This window comes from Oncorhynchus keta, chromosome 34, assembly GCF_023373465.1.
Source record: "Oncorhynchus keta strain PuntledgeMale-10-30-2019 chromosome 34, Oket_V2, whole genome shotgun sequence".
Lineage (NCBI taxonomy): Eukaryota > Metazoa > Chordata > Actinopteri > Salmoniformes > Salmonidae > Oncorhynchus > Oncorhynchus keta.
Genome location: NC_068454.1, coordinates 39,728,261 through 39,745,344, shown reverse-complemented (window position 1 = coordinate 39,745,344; position 17,084 = coordinate 39,728,261). Strand labels below are relative to the sequence as shown.

General features: G+C 44.6%; 1 protein-coding gene across 7 annotated transcripts in view; it reads left to right on the top strand.

Annotated features, from left to right (window-relative positions):
• LOC118367119 (protein TANC1-like) overlaps positions 1 to 17,084 on the top strand; it is a 266,705-nt gene that overhangs the window by 157,010 nt on the left and 92,611 nt on the right. For all 7 annotated transcript variants that reach the window (XM_052493856.1, XM_035750185.2, XM_035750184.2 and 4 more), the window contains 2 exons: positions 627 to 849; positions 8,945 to 9,268. In XM_052493856.1, coding sequence (XP_052349816.1) covers positions 627 to 849; positions 8,945 to 9,268 — 547 coding nt within the window. The remainder of the gene's footprint in view (positions 1 to 626; positions 850 to 8,944; positions 9,269 to 17,084) is intronic.

The following is a 17,084-nucleotide window of genomic DNA, read 5'->3' as shown; positions in this document are numbered from 1 at the left end:
CATGGTCTGGGGCTTTGTGTCACAGCATCATCGGACTGAGCTTGTTGTCATTGCAGGCAATCTCAATGCTATGCAGGGAAGACATCCTCCTCCCTCATGTGGTACCCTTCCTGCAGGATCATCCTGACTTGACCCTTCAGCATTTCAATGCCACCAGCCATACTGCTCGTTCTGTGCGTGATTTCCTGCAAGACAGGAATGTCAGTGTTCAGCGAAGAGCCCGGATCTCATTCCCCAGAAATGTCCGGGAAATTGCAGGTGCCTTGGTGGAAGAGTGGAGTAACATCTCACAGCAAGAACTGGCAAATCTGGTGCAGTCAATGAGGAGGAGATGCACTGCAGTACTTAATGCAGCTGGTGGCCACACCAGTACTGACTGTTACTTTTGATTTTGACCCCCCCCACCCTTTATTCAGGGGCACATTATTTCACTTCTGTTAGTCACATGTCTGTGGAACTTGTTCAGTTTACGTCTTAGTTGTTGAATCTTGTTATGTTCATACAAATATTTACACAAAAAATAAACACATTTGACAGGTAGAGGACGTTTCTTTTTTTGCTGAGTTTATATTTGACTGCCATGTGGGATCAATAAAACAAAATATAATGTGTTTCTCCTTCTCCAGTGCTCAGTGACTAGTCATGGTATCAGTCCCTGCTCCAGTCTGACCAGTAGCACGGCGTCCCCCTGCACAGAGAGCCCGTGCTCCACCCTGAACAGCAACGCCAGCCACAGCCTCAGACACAGCAGCAGCGGTCACAGCAAAACTCCTCTGAGTCACTCCAGCCCCTGTGGAACCATTGCCAGCCCCAGCTCCACGCTCGAGAGCAAGGACAGCGGGATCATAGGTGAGCGACACTCGGGTTGCGTCTCAATTGGAACCTTATTCCCTATGCAGTGCACTACTTTTGTCCAGGGCCCTTCTGGTCAAAGGTTGTGCACTATAGGACATAGGGTGCCATTAAGGACACAGTCTCACTCACCCATCCACTCAATCAGTTACTCAGTCCCCAGTACTCAGCCTTTCCTCATCTCTTACTATTCACATTCTGCACAATGCCCACAGGAATGGACCTAGATTGTCCTCCGTGCCTCTTGTGTCTCATGAGAATAGCATCGTCAACAATCTCAACAGGGTCTGCATTACCCTGATAAGTCCAATCGATCATTATTCATATGGACAATATACATTCATCTTCTCCAAAATCTTTGATCGTTTTACTGTTTTATTGCCTGACAACTCATCCTGAATTTTATTCTGCTACTCTATCAATCGCTACATAAATTTAGTCTGTATCAGAGTATCAAAGTTGATCATGTCATCATGTAGGTCGGCTCTGTCCCAACCCGTCGGTTTCTGAGACCAATCAGAACGGTCAGAATATGTTTGCATTCTACAAGAGGGAGGAAGGCAAATCGAGACTCATCGTGGAGAAGAAAGCGGTGTTGCATTGCGCTGTTAGTGGTGTGTACAGTATTAAAAGGTAGTGATGGTTGAAAGCTCCAACAACATGTGGCTGTTCTGTTCCTCTACTAACAGGGGCTCTAGGAGATTTGGGGATTTACATGTGCTACTAGAAATTAATTCGGTATTCTGAATTGTACCTTTTTTATTGGCCAAATAATATATATATTTTTTTACCCCCTCTTTCTCCCCAATTCCGTGGTATCCAATTGTTAGTATTAACTGTCTTGTCTCATCGCTGCAAGTCCCGTACGGACTTGGGGTAGGCGAAGGTCGAGAGCCCTCCCTAACCCGGACGACGCTAGGCCAATGGTGCGCCGCCAGAGCCTGGGCTCGAACCTAGAGTCTCTGGTGGCACAGCAGAGCACAGCCTTAGATCACTGCGCCACCCGGGAGGCCCCGTAAGTGTTTTTTATTTTTATGTCTGGTTATTGACATATGTTTGTCAAGGCTCCAGTTGATTTGGACCAAAATAAAACAAAGCAGTTAACTTCACTAAGACATTACAATTCTATCCCCTATTGTACATTAACCCAAGTAGACAAATTTGGCCTATATCAAAGTAAAATGAAGGAAAAAGACCTGTTGCAATAGCCTCTGCTGAAATCGTGAGCTGTTTCACCAGTGTTTCAACATTTTTGTACCATTTTGTGGCCAAGACAGACTTGGTTGGCAGTAATACTTTGCATCTCCCGAATGCAAATTCTGTGCTGCTGTTGACATAATTGATAACTGTGACTCATATTCCTCCTAACCCCCCTGTGCAATATCATAGCTGCTAAATAATTCATGCTGGCTTTGATATTGTATCTGCCATTGTAAAGCAGCGTGAATAACCCTGTGCCGTGCCCAGCTACTGCCTACATACAGTTGAAGTTGGAAGTTTATATACACTTAGGTTGGAGTCATTAAAACTTGTTTTTCAACCACTCCAGATATTTCTTGTTAACAAACTATAGTTTTGGCAAGTCGATTGGGACATCTACTAAAGTAATTTTTCCAATAATTGTTTACAGACAGATTATTTTACTTATAATTCACTGTATCACAATTCCAGTGGGTTTGACGTTTACATACACTAAGTTGACTGTGCTTTTCAACAGCTTGGAAAATTCCAGAAAATGATGTCATGGCTTTAGAAGCTTCTGATAGGCTAATTGACATCATTTGAGTCAATTGGAGGTGTACCTGTGGATGTATTTCAAGGCCTACCTTCAAACTCAGTCCCTCTTTGCTTGACCTCATGGGAAAATCAAAAGAAATCAGCCAAGACCTCAGAAAATAAATTGTAGACCTCCACAAGTCTGGTTCATCCTTGGGAGCAATTTCCAAACGCCTGAAGGTATCACGTTCGTCTGTACAAACAATACAAGTATAAACACCATGGGACCATGCAGTCATCATACCGCTCAGGAAGGAGATGCGTTCTATCTCCTAGAGATGAACGTACTTTGGTGTGAAAAGTGCAAATCAATCCCAGAACAACAGCAAAGGACCTTGTGAAGATGCTGGAGGAAACCGCTCCGTAAGGAAGAAGCCACTGCTCCAAAACCGCCATAAAAAAAGCCAGACTACGGTTTCCAACTGCACATGGGGACAAAGATCGTACTTTTTGGAGAAATGTCCTCTGGTCTGATGAAACAAAAATATAACTGTTTGGCCAAAATGTTTGGAGGAAAAGGAGGGCGCTTACAAGCCGAAGAACACCATACCAACCGTGAAGCACGGGGGTGGCAGCATCACGTTGTGGGGGTGCTTTGCTGCAGGAGGGACTGGTGCACTTCACAAAATAGATGGCATCATTAGCATGGAAAATGATGTGGATATATTGACGCAACATCTCAAGACATCAGTCAGTAAGTTAAAGCTTGGTCGCAAATGGGTCTTCCAAATGGACAATGACCCCAAGCATACTTCCAACATTGTGGCAAAATGGCTTAAGGACAACAATGTCAAGATATTGGAGTGGCCATCACAAAGCCCTGACCTCAATCCCATAGAAGATTTGTGAGAAGAACTGAAAAAGCGTGTGCGAGCAAGGAGGCCCACAAACCTGACTCCGTTACACCAGCTCTGTCAGGATGAATGGGCCACAATTCAAAACGTTTGACCCAAGTTACACGATTTAAAGGCAATGCTACCAAATACTAATTGAGTGTATGTAAACTTCTGACCCACTGGGAATGTGATGAAAGAAAGAAAAGCTGAAATAAATCATTCTCTCTAATATTATTCTTACATTTCACATTCTTAAAATGAAGTGGTGATCCTAATCTAAATTAACCTAAGACAGGGAATTTTTACAAGGATTAAATGTCAGGAATTGTGAAAAACTGAGTTTGAATGTATTTGGCTACGGTGTATGTAAACTTCCGACTTCAACTCTACCTACTGCCCAGTTTGAGGCTGAGAGATGTAGCCTTAGCGTCTCAGAGTAGAAGTGCTGATCTAGGATCAGGTCCCTGTCCATGTCAGCTTATTCATTGTGATATTTAAGGCTAAACTGATCCTAGATCAGCGGTCCCACTCTGAAACGCTTGATACATATAGTCCAGCCAACTTCAGATCACTCGGACCTATTTTTTCTTCTGTGGAATCAGTACTGTAGAACTCAATGCTTCTAGCCAAGTCTAGCGGCCTCATGGTTTCTCCTTCAAACACTCAAAATTCTGTTTGTTGTCGGAGGACAAGCTATAACATTGGTCCGGAACTTCCCTCTAGTGAGTAGGGCTTCTTGGGTTATTTAAAAGGCAGAGGGAGAAGCCAAGTAGGCTGCGTTCCTAATGGCACCCTATTTCATAGTGCTCTGGTCAAAAATAGTGCACTGTATAGGGAATAGGGTGCCATTTGGGACGTATATGTTGTGTCCATGAGACTGATTCCCAGCTCTGATGAATAGTAGTCAGGGCCTTTGAAGTGGTTGAAACGGACTGTGGAAGAAGCAGGATAAGAGAACGCAAGGAATCATTTACTTCTAAAAACCCATATTAATTTGGCTGGTTTTTAAACAGCACGTTGGGTGGGATGGTATGGAGCCTACTGCAGAGTGTGTGTTGACATATGAAAATCTGCAGCTGCTGTTGTGAGGTGGGGCCGAAGGAGGGAGGGCATCGCAAGGAGGGGACTTAAGAGGAATGGTCATAAGCAGTTATTCATGTTGTAATTAATGATCATGACACGTTATTAATGTTTTATACAACAGGTGGGTCTAATCATGAATGGGGATTGGTTAAAACCGCATTCCAGACGGTTTCTTTTCCATAAGTTACCACCGGCTAAATCTATGACGTTAAAATGCCCATTTACTCTGTTCCATCTGACTGCGCATTTCACTATCTCATCATCTCAGCCAGGCAATTTATAAACTTGATCTCCACTATAAAAATGACTTGCCTAGTTAAATAAAAGTTCAATTTAATTTTTTTTCAAAGCATCGAGACATTATCTCACATTTCTTTTACGCTAACATTTAGTTTTCTACAGCGGATATTTGTATAAACCTTGCTGTCTGTCTCTGCGACTTATGCAACATTGTTTCAATATTCAAATTCAATCTCCAGTTGTCCCTTAGTAATGAACATGACAAGAGTCAGAACGAGACAGACAGACAGACAGACAGTGTTTCTCAGCCAATCAAAATTCTGAATCAGAATACTTTTTTGGGGATACACAGTACCAGTCCAAATTTAGACACATCTACTCATTCAAGGGTTTTTCTTTATTTGTACTATTTTCTACAGTGTAGAATGATAGTGAAGACATCAACACTATGAAATAACACATGAAATCATGTAGTAACCAAAAAACGTAGTTACTTCATTGATATTCTGGCTACACTGTTTGACGTGACTATAAGTTAGCTGTAGTTGGCTAGCTAGCAAACAAATGATAAGAATATTGCCAGCCAGTATGGCAATGGAACATTTAGAATGAATGACTGGGTTGCGTCCCTAGATAGAGAACAAAAAGACTGAACAACTGAGTCACGTATCTAGATACAGAACAAAAAGATTGAACAACTGGGTCACGTCTCTAGATACAGAACCAAAAGACTGAACAACTGGGTCACGTCTCTAGATACAGGACCAAAAGACGGAACGACTGGGTCGAGTCTCTGGCAACCAAACCAATAGAAATAACAACCAGCAACCATATATATATTGTGGTATAAATAAATACATCTAAATAACATTTTTACTGAAAATATGCCAACCATTATTGGAATATGTTGGTAACCCGTTGTATAAAAGTGATAATGCCCTCGAAGCCGGTCCTTGACTTCATCTCGGGCTTAACAACACCCGTGCCAATTTATCCTCAAAAAACACAGACTTCGAGGGCGTTATCACTTAAGTAAATAACGGCGATAACCAGTTATTAATGTTGTAAATAACGGTGATAACCAGTTATTCATGTTGTTAATAATGGTGATGCCCAGTTATTAATGTTGTAAATAATGGTGATAAACCAGTTATTCATGTTGTAAATAATGGTGATAACCAGCTATTGATGTTGTAAATAATGGTGATAACCAGTTATTCATGTTCTAAATAATGGCGATAACCAGTTATTTGTGTTGTAAATAATGGTGATAACCAGTTATTCACATTGTAAATAACGACGATAACCAGTTATTCATGCTGTAAATAACGGTGATAACCAGTTATTCATATTCATATTCTAAAGCAGAGTGAGGAGATGGTAAAGCTAGTGTAAGAAGGTAGGCTGTTTTACCTTTTTATTCAGACCACTTCGGTCTGTCTTTGTGAATCAAATCACTGTATCAAATGTTACAACATTTCGGGATTTCTGAATTGCTGAATATTTTCACAAGCATCAGGCTAGTTATCCCAGACGTATTTGTTATGTTATTATTAGTGACGGTGCAACACACAGCACAGTTATGAAATCCAGATTAGCTATGTGGTACAGTGGGTCTACTCTAAAGCTGCCAAAAGCAGACGCATTTCCTCTGACCTGCACATGTGACAGTCAAAAATAGTGCACTATATAGGGGATAGGGTGCAATTTCGGAAGCATTCCCATGTTTAGCCCAGCTGCCAGTTGGTGGCTTTTGCCTTTCCCCTCAGCTTTTAGTGATTCTGTTTAGCATGGTCAGCCAGGCCTGAGGAGAGGATTAAAAGGGGATTTGCTTTCATGTAAGCAAACACCTGTTTAAACGCTCGTCGTTGGAATGATGTGAGGACCAAAGCGCAGTGTGGTAAGTGTTCATCATATATTTATTAAACCGAGAACACTAAACAAAATAACAAAGGAGAAACGAAATGAAACAGTTCTGAAAAGTGACATACACATAACAGAAAATAATCACCCACAAAGCACAAGTGGGAAAAGGCTACCTAAGTATGATTCTCAATCAGAGACAACGAATGACACCTGCCTCTGATTGAGAACCATACCATACCAGGCCAAACGCAAAACACAACATAGAAAAAGGAACATAGACAACCCACCCAACTCACGCCCTGTGCATACTAAAACAAAGACATAACAAAAGAACTAAGGTCAGAACGTGACAGGACCCCGCCCCCAAAGGTGCGGACTCCGGTCGCAAAACCTGAACCTATAAGGGAGGGTCTGGGTGGGTGTCTGTCCGCGGTGGCGCCTTTGGCGCGGGACGTGGACCCCACTCCACCGTAGTCTTTGTCCGCCACCTAACCTGCGTCCGTGGCCTCTTTAGAGTGGCGACACTTGCCACGGACTGGGGACCCTAGCCACGGGTCCCGAATGGGCGGGAGACTCCGGCAGCGCAGGAGTGACTGCCGATTCCGGTAGCATCGGAGAAACGAACGGCTCTTGCAGCTCCTGACTGACTGGCGGCTCTGGCAGCTCCTGACTGACAGGCTACTCTGGCAGCTCCTGACTGACGGATGGCTCTGGCAGCTCCTGACTGACGGGTGGCTCTGGCAGCTCCTGACTGACGGGCGGCTCTGGCAGCTCCTGACTGACGGGTGGCTCTGGCAGCTCCTGACTGACGGGCGGCTCTGGCAGCTCAGGACAGACGGGAGACTCTGGCAGTGCTGAGCAGGCGGGAGCACCTGTAGGGAGGAGACGGAGAGACAGCCTGGTGCGCGGGGCTGCCACCGGAGGCCTGGTGCGTGGAGGAAGCACCGGATAGACCGGACCGTGGAGGCGCACTGGAGGTCTCGAGCACCGAGACTCTACCTGGCTGGATGCTCCCCGTAGCCAGGTCAGTGCGGCGAGGTGGAATAGACCGCACTGGACTGTGCTGGCGAACCGGGGACACCATGCGCAGGGCTGGTGCCATGTACCCCGGCCCGAGGAGACGCACTGGAGACCAGATGAGCTGAGCCGGCTTCATGGCATCTGGCTCGATGCCCACTCTAGCCTGGCCGATACGAGGCGCTGCTATGTAGCGCACTGGGCTATGCCTGCGCACCGGGGACACCGTGCGCCTCTCGGCACAACCCGGTGCCTGCCCGTTCCACCTCTCTCCACGGTAAGCAGGTCTCCTGCCTGACTTAGCCACACTCCCTGTGTGCCCCCTCTCAATACATTTTGGGGGCTCCTGGACATGGGAGGAGATTTTGGATGGCAAGGGACCCTGGGCTGCCTCCTCACACCACCGCTGCTCAGCTTTAGCTGCCCCCAGCTCTGCCTTGGGGCGGCGATATTCCCCTGTGCCCAGGGTCCCTTGCCATCCAAAATCTCCTCCCATGTCCAGGAGTCTTGCGATTTCGGCCGCTGCCCGTTACCACGCTGCTTGGTCCTTGGTTGGTGGGTGATTCTGTAACGCTCTTCGTTGGAATGAGGGGAGGACCAAAACGCAGCGTGGTAAGTGTATTTATTAAACCATGAACACTAAACAAAATAACAAAGGAGAAACGAAACAAAACAGTTCTGAAAGGTGAGAGACAATCAGAGACAACTAACGACACCTGCCTCTGATTGAGAACCATACCAGGCCAAACGCAAAACACAACATAGAAAAAGCAACATAGACAACCCACCCAACTCACGCCCTGACCATACAAAAACAAAGACATAACAAAAGAACTAAGGTCAGAACGTGACAATGTTCTATTAGATAGATGACAGTACTGTTTGGAGGTAAACATATTTGATGTACAGTGTACACTTTTGAGTATTCTAAGCTACTCCATTCAAGATACCTTTAACAAGGGAAAATAATGGTGGTTAATACAAAGACTAAAAAACTTGGGGCAGGCTCTATTGATCTAAATCTACCCCACCATGCCAGCGCTGGATAATTCTCATTAGTTGGAACTACATTTATTGGCAATTATCAGATCAGGTGGAGGGTGTTGATAAGGTCAATGAAAACAGAGTGGTATCGCTAAAGACCCACAGAATTCCTGATAATGACAATGACGTACTGCACCTATTTTCTTCTTTCTTCTCTCTCTCTCTCTCTCTCTCTCTCTCTCTCTCTCTCTCTCTCTCTCTCTCTCTCTCTCTCTCTCGCTCTCTCTCAGCCACCATCACAAGCTCCTCGGAGAATGACGACCGCAGCGGCTCCAGCCTGGAATGGAGTAAAGATGGCAGCCTGAGGAGCAGCGGGCACCATGGCCTGGTGCCCAGCGTGCGGGCCGATACGTGCTCTCCCGTGGCGGAGGAAGACCCCAGTGGGCCCCCAGAGACCCCCACCCCATCTAGGACAGAGCACCCCACAGGCTCCACAACGGGGGCTGGAGGAGGAGCAGCAGTAGGACCAAGCCACCCACCAGAGGGCCCCGTTCCATACCCCACAGCACACACCTCCTTGTCCCTCATGTTGCCGCGGCCGAACTCTGTTGCAGGTAAGAAACCTTGGCTCTGGGTGATTCATTATGCGGAGAAGGGATATTATCAGGACTTGCATGCTGGTTTGAGTTCACTGGACTTGTATACTGGTTTGAGTTATCTGGACTTGAAAACAGGGGTGGAAAAGGCTTTGATGTGTCAATTCAGCAGACAGAAAGAGAGAAGGAGAGAAATATATGTTTTGTATATTATCTACCTCACTTGCTTTAGCAATGTTAACATATGTTTCCCATGCCAATAAAGCCCCTTGAATTGAATTGAAATTGAGGGGAGTGAGTGAGTGGAAAAGAGAGAGAGAGAATTGTACTGTTTGTTCTACAGCTAGCTGTTTGTACACAAACGTGCATACACAGTGGATTTTACACACTGTTTGATCTTAGTGCACAAAAAATTCATCTTTACTGCATGCTGATAAATCTATAACATTGCCATATAAAGAGTATAGAAGTGCATACAGGGCATTGTGTGGAGAATTCACTAAGGCCTCTTGCATTTAACGACCTAATTATTCCAATAACTCATAACCTGTTTTAACATCTTCTGTTGTTGTGTAGTCGACGCAGCTCAAACAGCATGGACACACACACACACGGACAAACACACACTCACGGACATTCACTGCCTCGTAAAGCTAACAGCCCAGGAGCCATCGGCCCCTTCTTTGCTCTCGGATGAGGAGTTTGTTATGCAGTGTTGCCCCTGAGGACTGAGTTGGATTCACACCTCTGATTTTATGGTTGGTTACGTTGCCCTGGGAGCAGACAGCAATGCCATGGAAAGACAAGTTCATTTATGGTCCAAATGAACCTGCTCTGTCACCAGGGGCCAGGGATACGAGTGGGGCTTGAGACGCTTCCCAAATGGCACCCTAGTCACTTTGTATATAATGAATAAGGTGCAATTTGGGATAATTATTTTCTACTTGCTCTTTTACGAGAGGACTATAGTAGGTTAAATGTGATGTCTTAATTAGGTTAATACATTGTGTGTGCATGAATCAATGCATGATAGAGAGAGACTATAAGGGTGAGAAGAAGTGAGATCACTGATTTACTTATTTTCCGTCAGTGGGAGAAGGTTGAACGTCATCTTGCGCTTTTGTAATCACGAGGAAGTTGGATGAAGCCATTACCTTTGTTTGAGTACCAAATGGCATCATATTCCCTATATTGTGCACTACTTTTGACCAGGACCCATAGGGCTCTGGTCAACGTAGTGCACTGTATAGGGTGGCCTTATCTGTAGCTTCATACCAAACATTCTATATGGAGAGGATCCCACAGTCATCCAGAGGTATCCAGTTGATTCTCTTGTCGTTCTGTGATTGCCCCTTTCCTGTCCCTGTCACACACCAGTCTGTCACATCAAAGATGTCTGGACGTAATCTGTAGGACACACTGATAGAGAGGGACTGACTGATAGCGATTGATAGGGGGGGAGAGAGAGAAAGAGAGACAGTGGGCAGACTGAGAATGAGAGCGAGAGAGAGAGGTGTGATGTGATGTGATGCCAGGCCGTGTCGTAGAGGAGAGGAGTCGTAATGAAATTCCCATGGTCTGATTGTTGCCAAAGTGCTGAAAGTCAAGCTGTCATTGATTGGAGCTCCTTAACTAGGTCTGTGATGGTCATGGAATTTTGGATGATGGTTATTGGTCAGCCAAATGACCGCAGTCACTGGAATAACGTAAAAAATCATAATAATAAAAAAGTCCGCTCCTGACTGCATGTGCTGCTGCAGGGAGGGGGGCGTTGATCTGCCAGGAGAGTGAGAAGGATTTGAGGTGATATATTTGAATACTGCATCCTGTGACTTGTTACCGGGCAGACTAGAGTCATTTACATTTAAGTCATTTAGCAGACGCTCTTATCCAGAGCGACTTACAAATTGGTGCATTCACCTTATGACATCCAGTGGAACAGCCACTTTACAATAGTGCATCTAAATCTTTTAAGGGGGGTGAGAAGGATTACTTTATCCTATCCTAGGTAATCCTTAAAGAGGTGGGGTTTCAGGTGTCTCCGGAAGGTGACCGCTGTCCTGGCGTCGTGAGGGAGTTTGTTCCACCATTGGGGGGCCAGAGCAGCGAACAGTTTTGACTGGGCTGAGCGGGAACTGTACTTCCTCAGTGGTAGGGAGGCGAGCAGGCCAGAGGTGGATGAACGCAGTGCCCTTGTTTGGGTGTAGGGCCTGAGTCTAATTAGAGTCCAGAGGATGGCGTTGCCTATGCAACCAAAGACTTGTTTGCTATAACACCCTGCATGTTTCAGCAAGGAGCAACAAAGTTTCATCACGTTGTAGAGTCCATGTTATAGCAGAAATCGACTCGGTCGCACGAATGCCCGGCCATCCCATCTTCAGTCAGCTGTTCATTCCACACAAAACATTTATTTTTACTCTTCTAATTATGTTGGTAACCAGTTTATAATAGCAATAAGGCACCTCAGGGGGTTATGGCATATGGCAAATATACCACAGCTGAGGGCTGTATCCAAGCACTCCAGGTTTGGTTTGTGCCTAAGAACAGCCCTTAGCCGTGGTATATTGGCCATATACCACAACCCCTCTGGCCTTATTGCTTAACTGTACCTGCCCTAGCCTTAACACGCTGTGAGGCAGTGTTCCTACCAGGACTTCAGGAGTTAAGAGTTGGAATAGCTGCTGTCTCTAAGTTGAACTATTATGGACTGGACAGACACCATATAGAATGTCAGCTCACCTGCTAGGTGTCTACAAACAATGCTGATTCAACATGTAGAATCGTTGGGAAATGAACCGAAAATGACGGATAATGTTCTGTGATCAGAGGTGATAGGACCACTGTTTTTAACCATCTGTTTTGTCCTTTAGACTTCTTTCTGTCTGCACATACAGAAGCGTTTGACCCCTTCTCAGGTTGTTGGATGTTTTTAGCCTGAGAACAAAGGGTCCATTTCTCTGGGTGAATTTAGTCTAATGTCCCACAGCCCTGCTAAAATGTGAGATATACACAGGGAATGTATCCGTGTTGCTCAGAAGTACCATTTGCGCTGTGCGTGATTACTGCGGACATCGTGTCTGGCCTGCTACAATCGAGCTACTGCTGTGGGAAATCCAAGCAGTACTGTCTGCACATTAAGCTGTGGCTAACTGGCTAGGTCCAGATCCACACCAATACACCACCTGTCTGAGTGAGAAGACAGAAACCTGAATCCTACTCATTAAACCAAACCACCAAATTTCTTTGCTCATAAAATCAAACAAGCGATTTGCCGTTTTCTCAGGGCAAAGCAGGACTCAAGTCGATTGACCCACCATGAGCGCACAAATATGCTTCATTCAAATTAAAACACAGACAAACTCGCAACATAACACTGACAATATGATCATTATTTTTGTACAATCTCCCTCTGGCTGCTGCTTGTCTTGTCTAGTCAGACCCTGCTGGAAGACTGGACTTTATAGGGGATATTTTCCTATTTTTGCTGTGATTTTGATTGACTCTCATGGCTTGTAAACCCCTCCAAAATCTGTTGGAATAAATCCCTAATTGTATTATCTCTCAGCAGGACATGTCTGTAAAGCTGCTTTTTACTCCATCCATTCTGCATAGTAATGTTGTTGTATATGAGTCACAATGCCTCCATTGAAATGTGCCATTTGTTTCCATCTCAAATGTCACCATATTCCCTGTATAGTGCACTCATTTTGACGAGGGCCCATAGGGTGCCATTTAGGACGCACACTTTGAATTATTAAGGCAGTCAGACTGGCAAAAAGCCACACAACCGGTCCGGGCATCATCCCATTTCTATTCATTTAAAAACCACCCAATATAAATGAGATGCGACGGGGAATGAGACGGTGGGTTTAATTACAAATGACTGTAACATTGGAAGCCTAATCATAAGTTAGTGATGTCACACTCACACACAGCCCCTAATCTGACAGCCTTCACACTCTCACTACCTCTTGTTGCTATGGCTGGGAAATTAACCCGCGCCATTGGGGGATTTCAGCAACAGTTCCAGCTGCAGAGAGTTTGGCAACAGTGCCTGAATGCGTCCCAAATGGCATCCTATTCCCTATATAGTGCACCACTTTTGATGCACAGTCGCACACACTCTATGTCAGATAGTCTTAGGAAGAGACGGGTTGGAATGTTTTGCTTTATTTCACTTGTTTTTCACATCAGACACCATAGCGCAACTCACACTACTAGAGACATAATAACTCTACAGAGTCATTTCTAGTGCTTAATGTTATGTTACCAGCAACAGACCACTCTATTTGTTCATGTGTTGTTACTGCTAAATGCCAGCTTCACCTCTATAAGGCTGTGCTTCAAAAGTGTGCACTATATAGGGGAATAGGGTGCCGTGTGACACACAGACAGTGGCTACGGGATAAGCTTCTGAAAACATCTCAGAGATTAATCTCTCCTAGCCCAACCCACACTCCATCACAGGTGCCACCGGCTTCAAAGAGGATTGCCTTTGACACGGGCTCTGTAACGGAAACTAAATATGTAAATATTATTATAATACTGCATGTAAAGTGGTGGCTTCAGAGTGCAGAATTCTAAATGAGAACTGAGAGGGCGAGGAAGGGAGGAAGGTAGGGACTCGGTGCAGCTGAAAGAGATCTTCTTAGTTTCTACCCCTCTGATGTGTGGGGGTACAGAGTAGAAGAAGAGGGCTCTGTCTTGGCTCTATTGTAAGCTCTTCAGATTTGGCTGAAATCCAATTTGACACCTCCATGCCTCCTTCATCCAGTGCAGATTCAGGGCTTTCGGGAAAAGAATTCAGCTCAAAGCCTTCTGTATTCTTTGTTACGCTCAAATAATAAGAATTATATTTCAAGTCATCAGAGTTAAGCCATTTACCGTGGATTAGGGAATCAAAGGCTACATTAAGACTGGCTACAGGAATCCCATGGTCCAAAGACCTCCCGTTGAACTGCTGGTGGCGATTTCTCCAGACAGTAAAACAGCATTAAGGTGGTTAGCTGTGGAATGGGTCGGCCACAGCACATAGCCAAGGGGCACTCCACTCAACCTTGGAACATGTTGATTGGTGCATTGCCTAGGCAGGCATTAGTACTATTGTGGTTCACAGTCATGTGCCAGGTGCCCAGTCTGCACAGGTAGTCTTTGTCGCTGCCCTGCTGCCCTACTCAGCATTCCTTTGTGTTACGGTGTCTAGGTGATTGTTCCTTTGTGACTGGCAGAAGTCCGCTGCCCCCCAGAGCAGAAGTAGGCATCATTGACTGCCATTGTTCCATCTCCTGGTTACTATGGATCCCTCTTCATAGGAGAATACTTTATGATTACTGGAGCACATAGTGACTGCAGCAAACAGCTGCGTCCCGTCTCTTAGACTGATGTCATCTCCACGAGTCCCAGATGGACACACTCAGTGGTCCCCAAGTGTTCTGCAGGTTTGCTAATGTTACAGTCATTACTTCAAATCATAAAGTAATGTGTTTTAACCACTGGTGGATGAGGTGATAAACCAGAACAGGCTTAACTGTTTTTTATCAGCATTTATGTTTTGTCTACTCACGTATGGATTTTATGAGGGGATTCTTTGGGTATGCTTTTATTGTCAAGTTTCCAATTTGCTCATTGAGAATGTACATATATGTGGAGTCTCACTGTTCTCTGAAGACTTATTTCTCTGATGTTGATGGTGCACATGGCGTCCATTTTGTTACCTTTGACCAATGTTCCCTCTAAGCTGTGAGTGTGCGCAGTACTGCGGCAAAATCAGCCCGTGCAGAGAAGCACAAGATTGAACTTCACTCAACTTTCTAAAGTTTTCCCTGTTCGTTAACACTATCAACGTTTGCCTTTACTGTGGAAATTGGGATCGAATCAATGCAATATTAACCACTTTCCATGTAACGTCCCTAAAACAAAACAAACTATACAAGACTTAGAATTTGTTAGATTTAGATTTAGATTTTGTTGTAGGCATAGTGTATCAGAGTACGATTCTGTTGTATTGACAAGCACTACTCAGGCCTGTACACTACACAGACCAGTGCGCCATAACCAATCAGAGCTGCAGTAGGCCTACAGTGCTTTCGTAAAGTATTCGGACCCCTTGATTTTTTCCACATTTTGTTACTTTGTAGCCTTATTCAATATTATATATTTTTTATCTCATTAATCTACACACAATACCCCATAATGACAAAGCAAAAACAGGTATTTAGAAAATGTATTAAAATAAACAATTGAAATATCACATTTCAATAAGTATTCAGATCCTTTACCCAATACTTTGTTAAAACATCTTTGGCAGCAATTACAGCCTTGAGTATTGAGTATGACGCTACAAGCTTGGCACACCTGTATTTGGGGAGTTTCTCCTATTCATCTCTTCAGATCCTCTCAAGTTCTGTCAGGTTGGATGGGGAGCGTCGCTGCACAGCTATTTTCAGGTCTCTCGAGATGTTGGATCGGGTTCAAGGCATGGCTCTGGTTGGGCCACTCAATGACATTCAGAGACTTTGTGTTTAGGGTTGTGGTCCTCTGAGGGTGAACCGTCGTCCCAGTCTGAGCTCCTGAGTGGTCTGGAGCAGGATTTCATCAAAGATCTCTCTGTACTTTGCTCCGTTCATCTTTCTCTCAATCCTGACTAAGTCTCCCAGTCCCTGCCACTGAAAAACATTCCCACAGCATGATGCTGCCACCACCATGCTTCACGGTAGGGATGGTGCCAGGTTTTCTCCAGATGACGTTTGGTATTCAGGCCAAAAAGTACAATCTTGATTTCTCATGGTCTGACAGTCCTTTAGGTGCCTTTTGGCAAACTCCAAGCGGTGCATTTTACTGTGGGGTGTCTTCCGTCTGGCCACTCTATCATAAAGGCCTGATTGGTGGAGTGCTGCAGAGATGGTTGTCCTTCTGGAAGATTCTCCCATCTCCACAGATGAACTCTGGAGCTCTGTCAGAGTGACCCTCAGGTCTAGGTCATCTCCCTGACCAAGGCCCTTCTCCCCCGATTACTCAGTTAGGCCTGGGTGGCCAGTTCTAGAGGAAGAGTCTTGGTTGATCCAAACTTCTTCCATTTAAGAATGATGGAGGCCACTGTGTTCGTGGGGACCTTCACTGCTGCAGACATTTTTTGGTACCCTTCCCCAGATTTGTGACTCAACACAATCATGTCTCGGAGCTCTTTCGGACAATTCCTTCGACCTCATGGCTTGGTTTTTGCTTTTACATGCACTGTCAACTGTGGGACCTTATATAGACAGGTGTATGCCTTTCGAAATCATGTCCAATCAATTGAATTTACCACAGGTGGACTCGAATCAAGTTGTAGAAACATCTCAAGGATGATCAATGGAAACAGGTTGCACCTGAACTCAATTTTGAATCTCATAACAAAGGGTCTAAATATTTATGTAAATAAGTTATTTCTGTTTTTTATTTTTAATAAATGTGCAAACATTTCAAAAACACTTTTGTTTTATCGTTATGGGGCATTGTGTGTAGCTTGATGAGGTTTTTATTTATTTAATCCATTTTAGAATAAGGCTGTAAAGTAACAACATTTGGGAAAAGGGAAGGTGTCTGAATACTTTTCGAATGCACTGTATAGAATGCAAATAGACCATTGCCATATATGGGTTTGTGCCGTTCACTTTGAACTGGACTGTTTTACAGCATGAGCGGTCACAATTATTATGCACTTGTTTTTAGATCAAAGCAACAGCTGCATGTACAGAGAGGAATACTATTCACCTTTCGGTGAAATTCGCCTTTTTAATTCAAACTAGGTGACCTATATGATTCTTATAGAGCCGATGAAAAAAGTTTGGGGTGG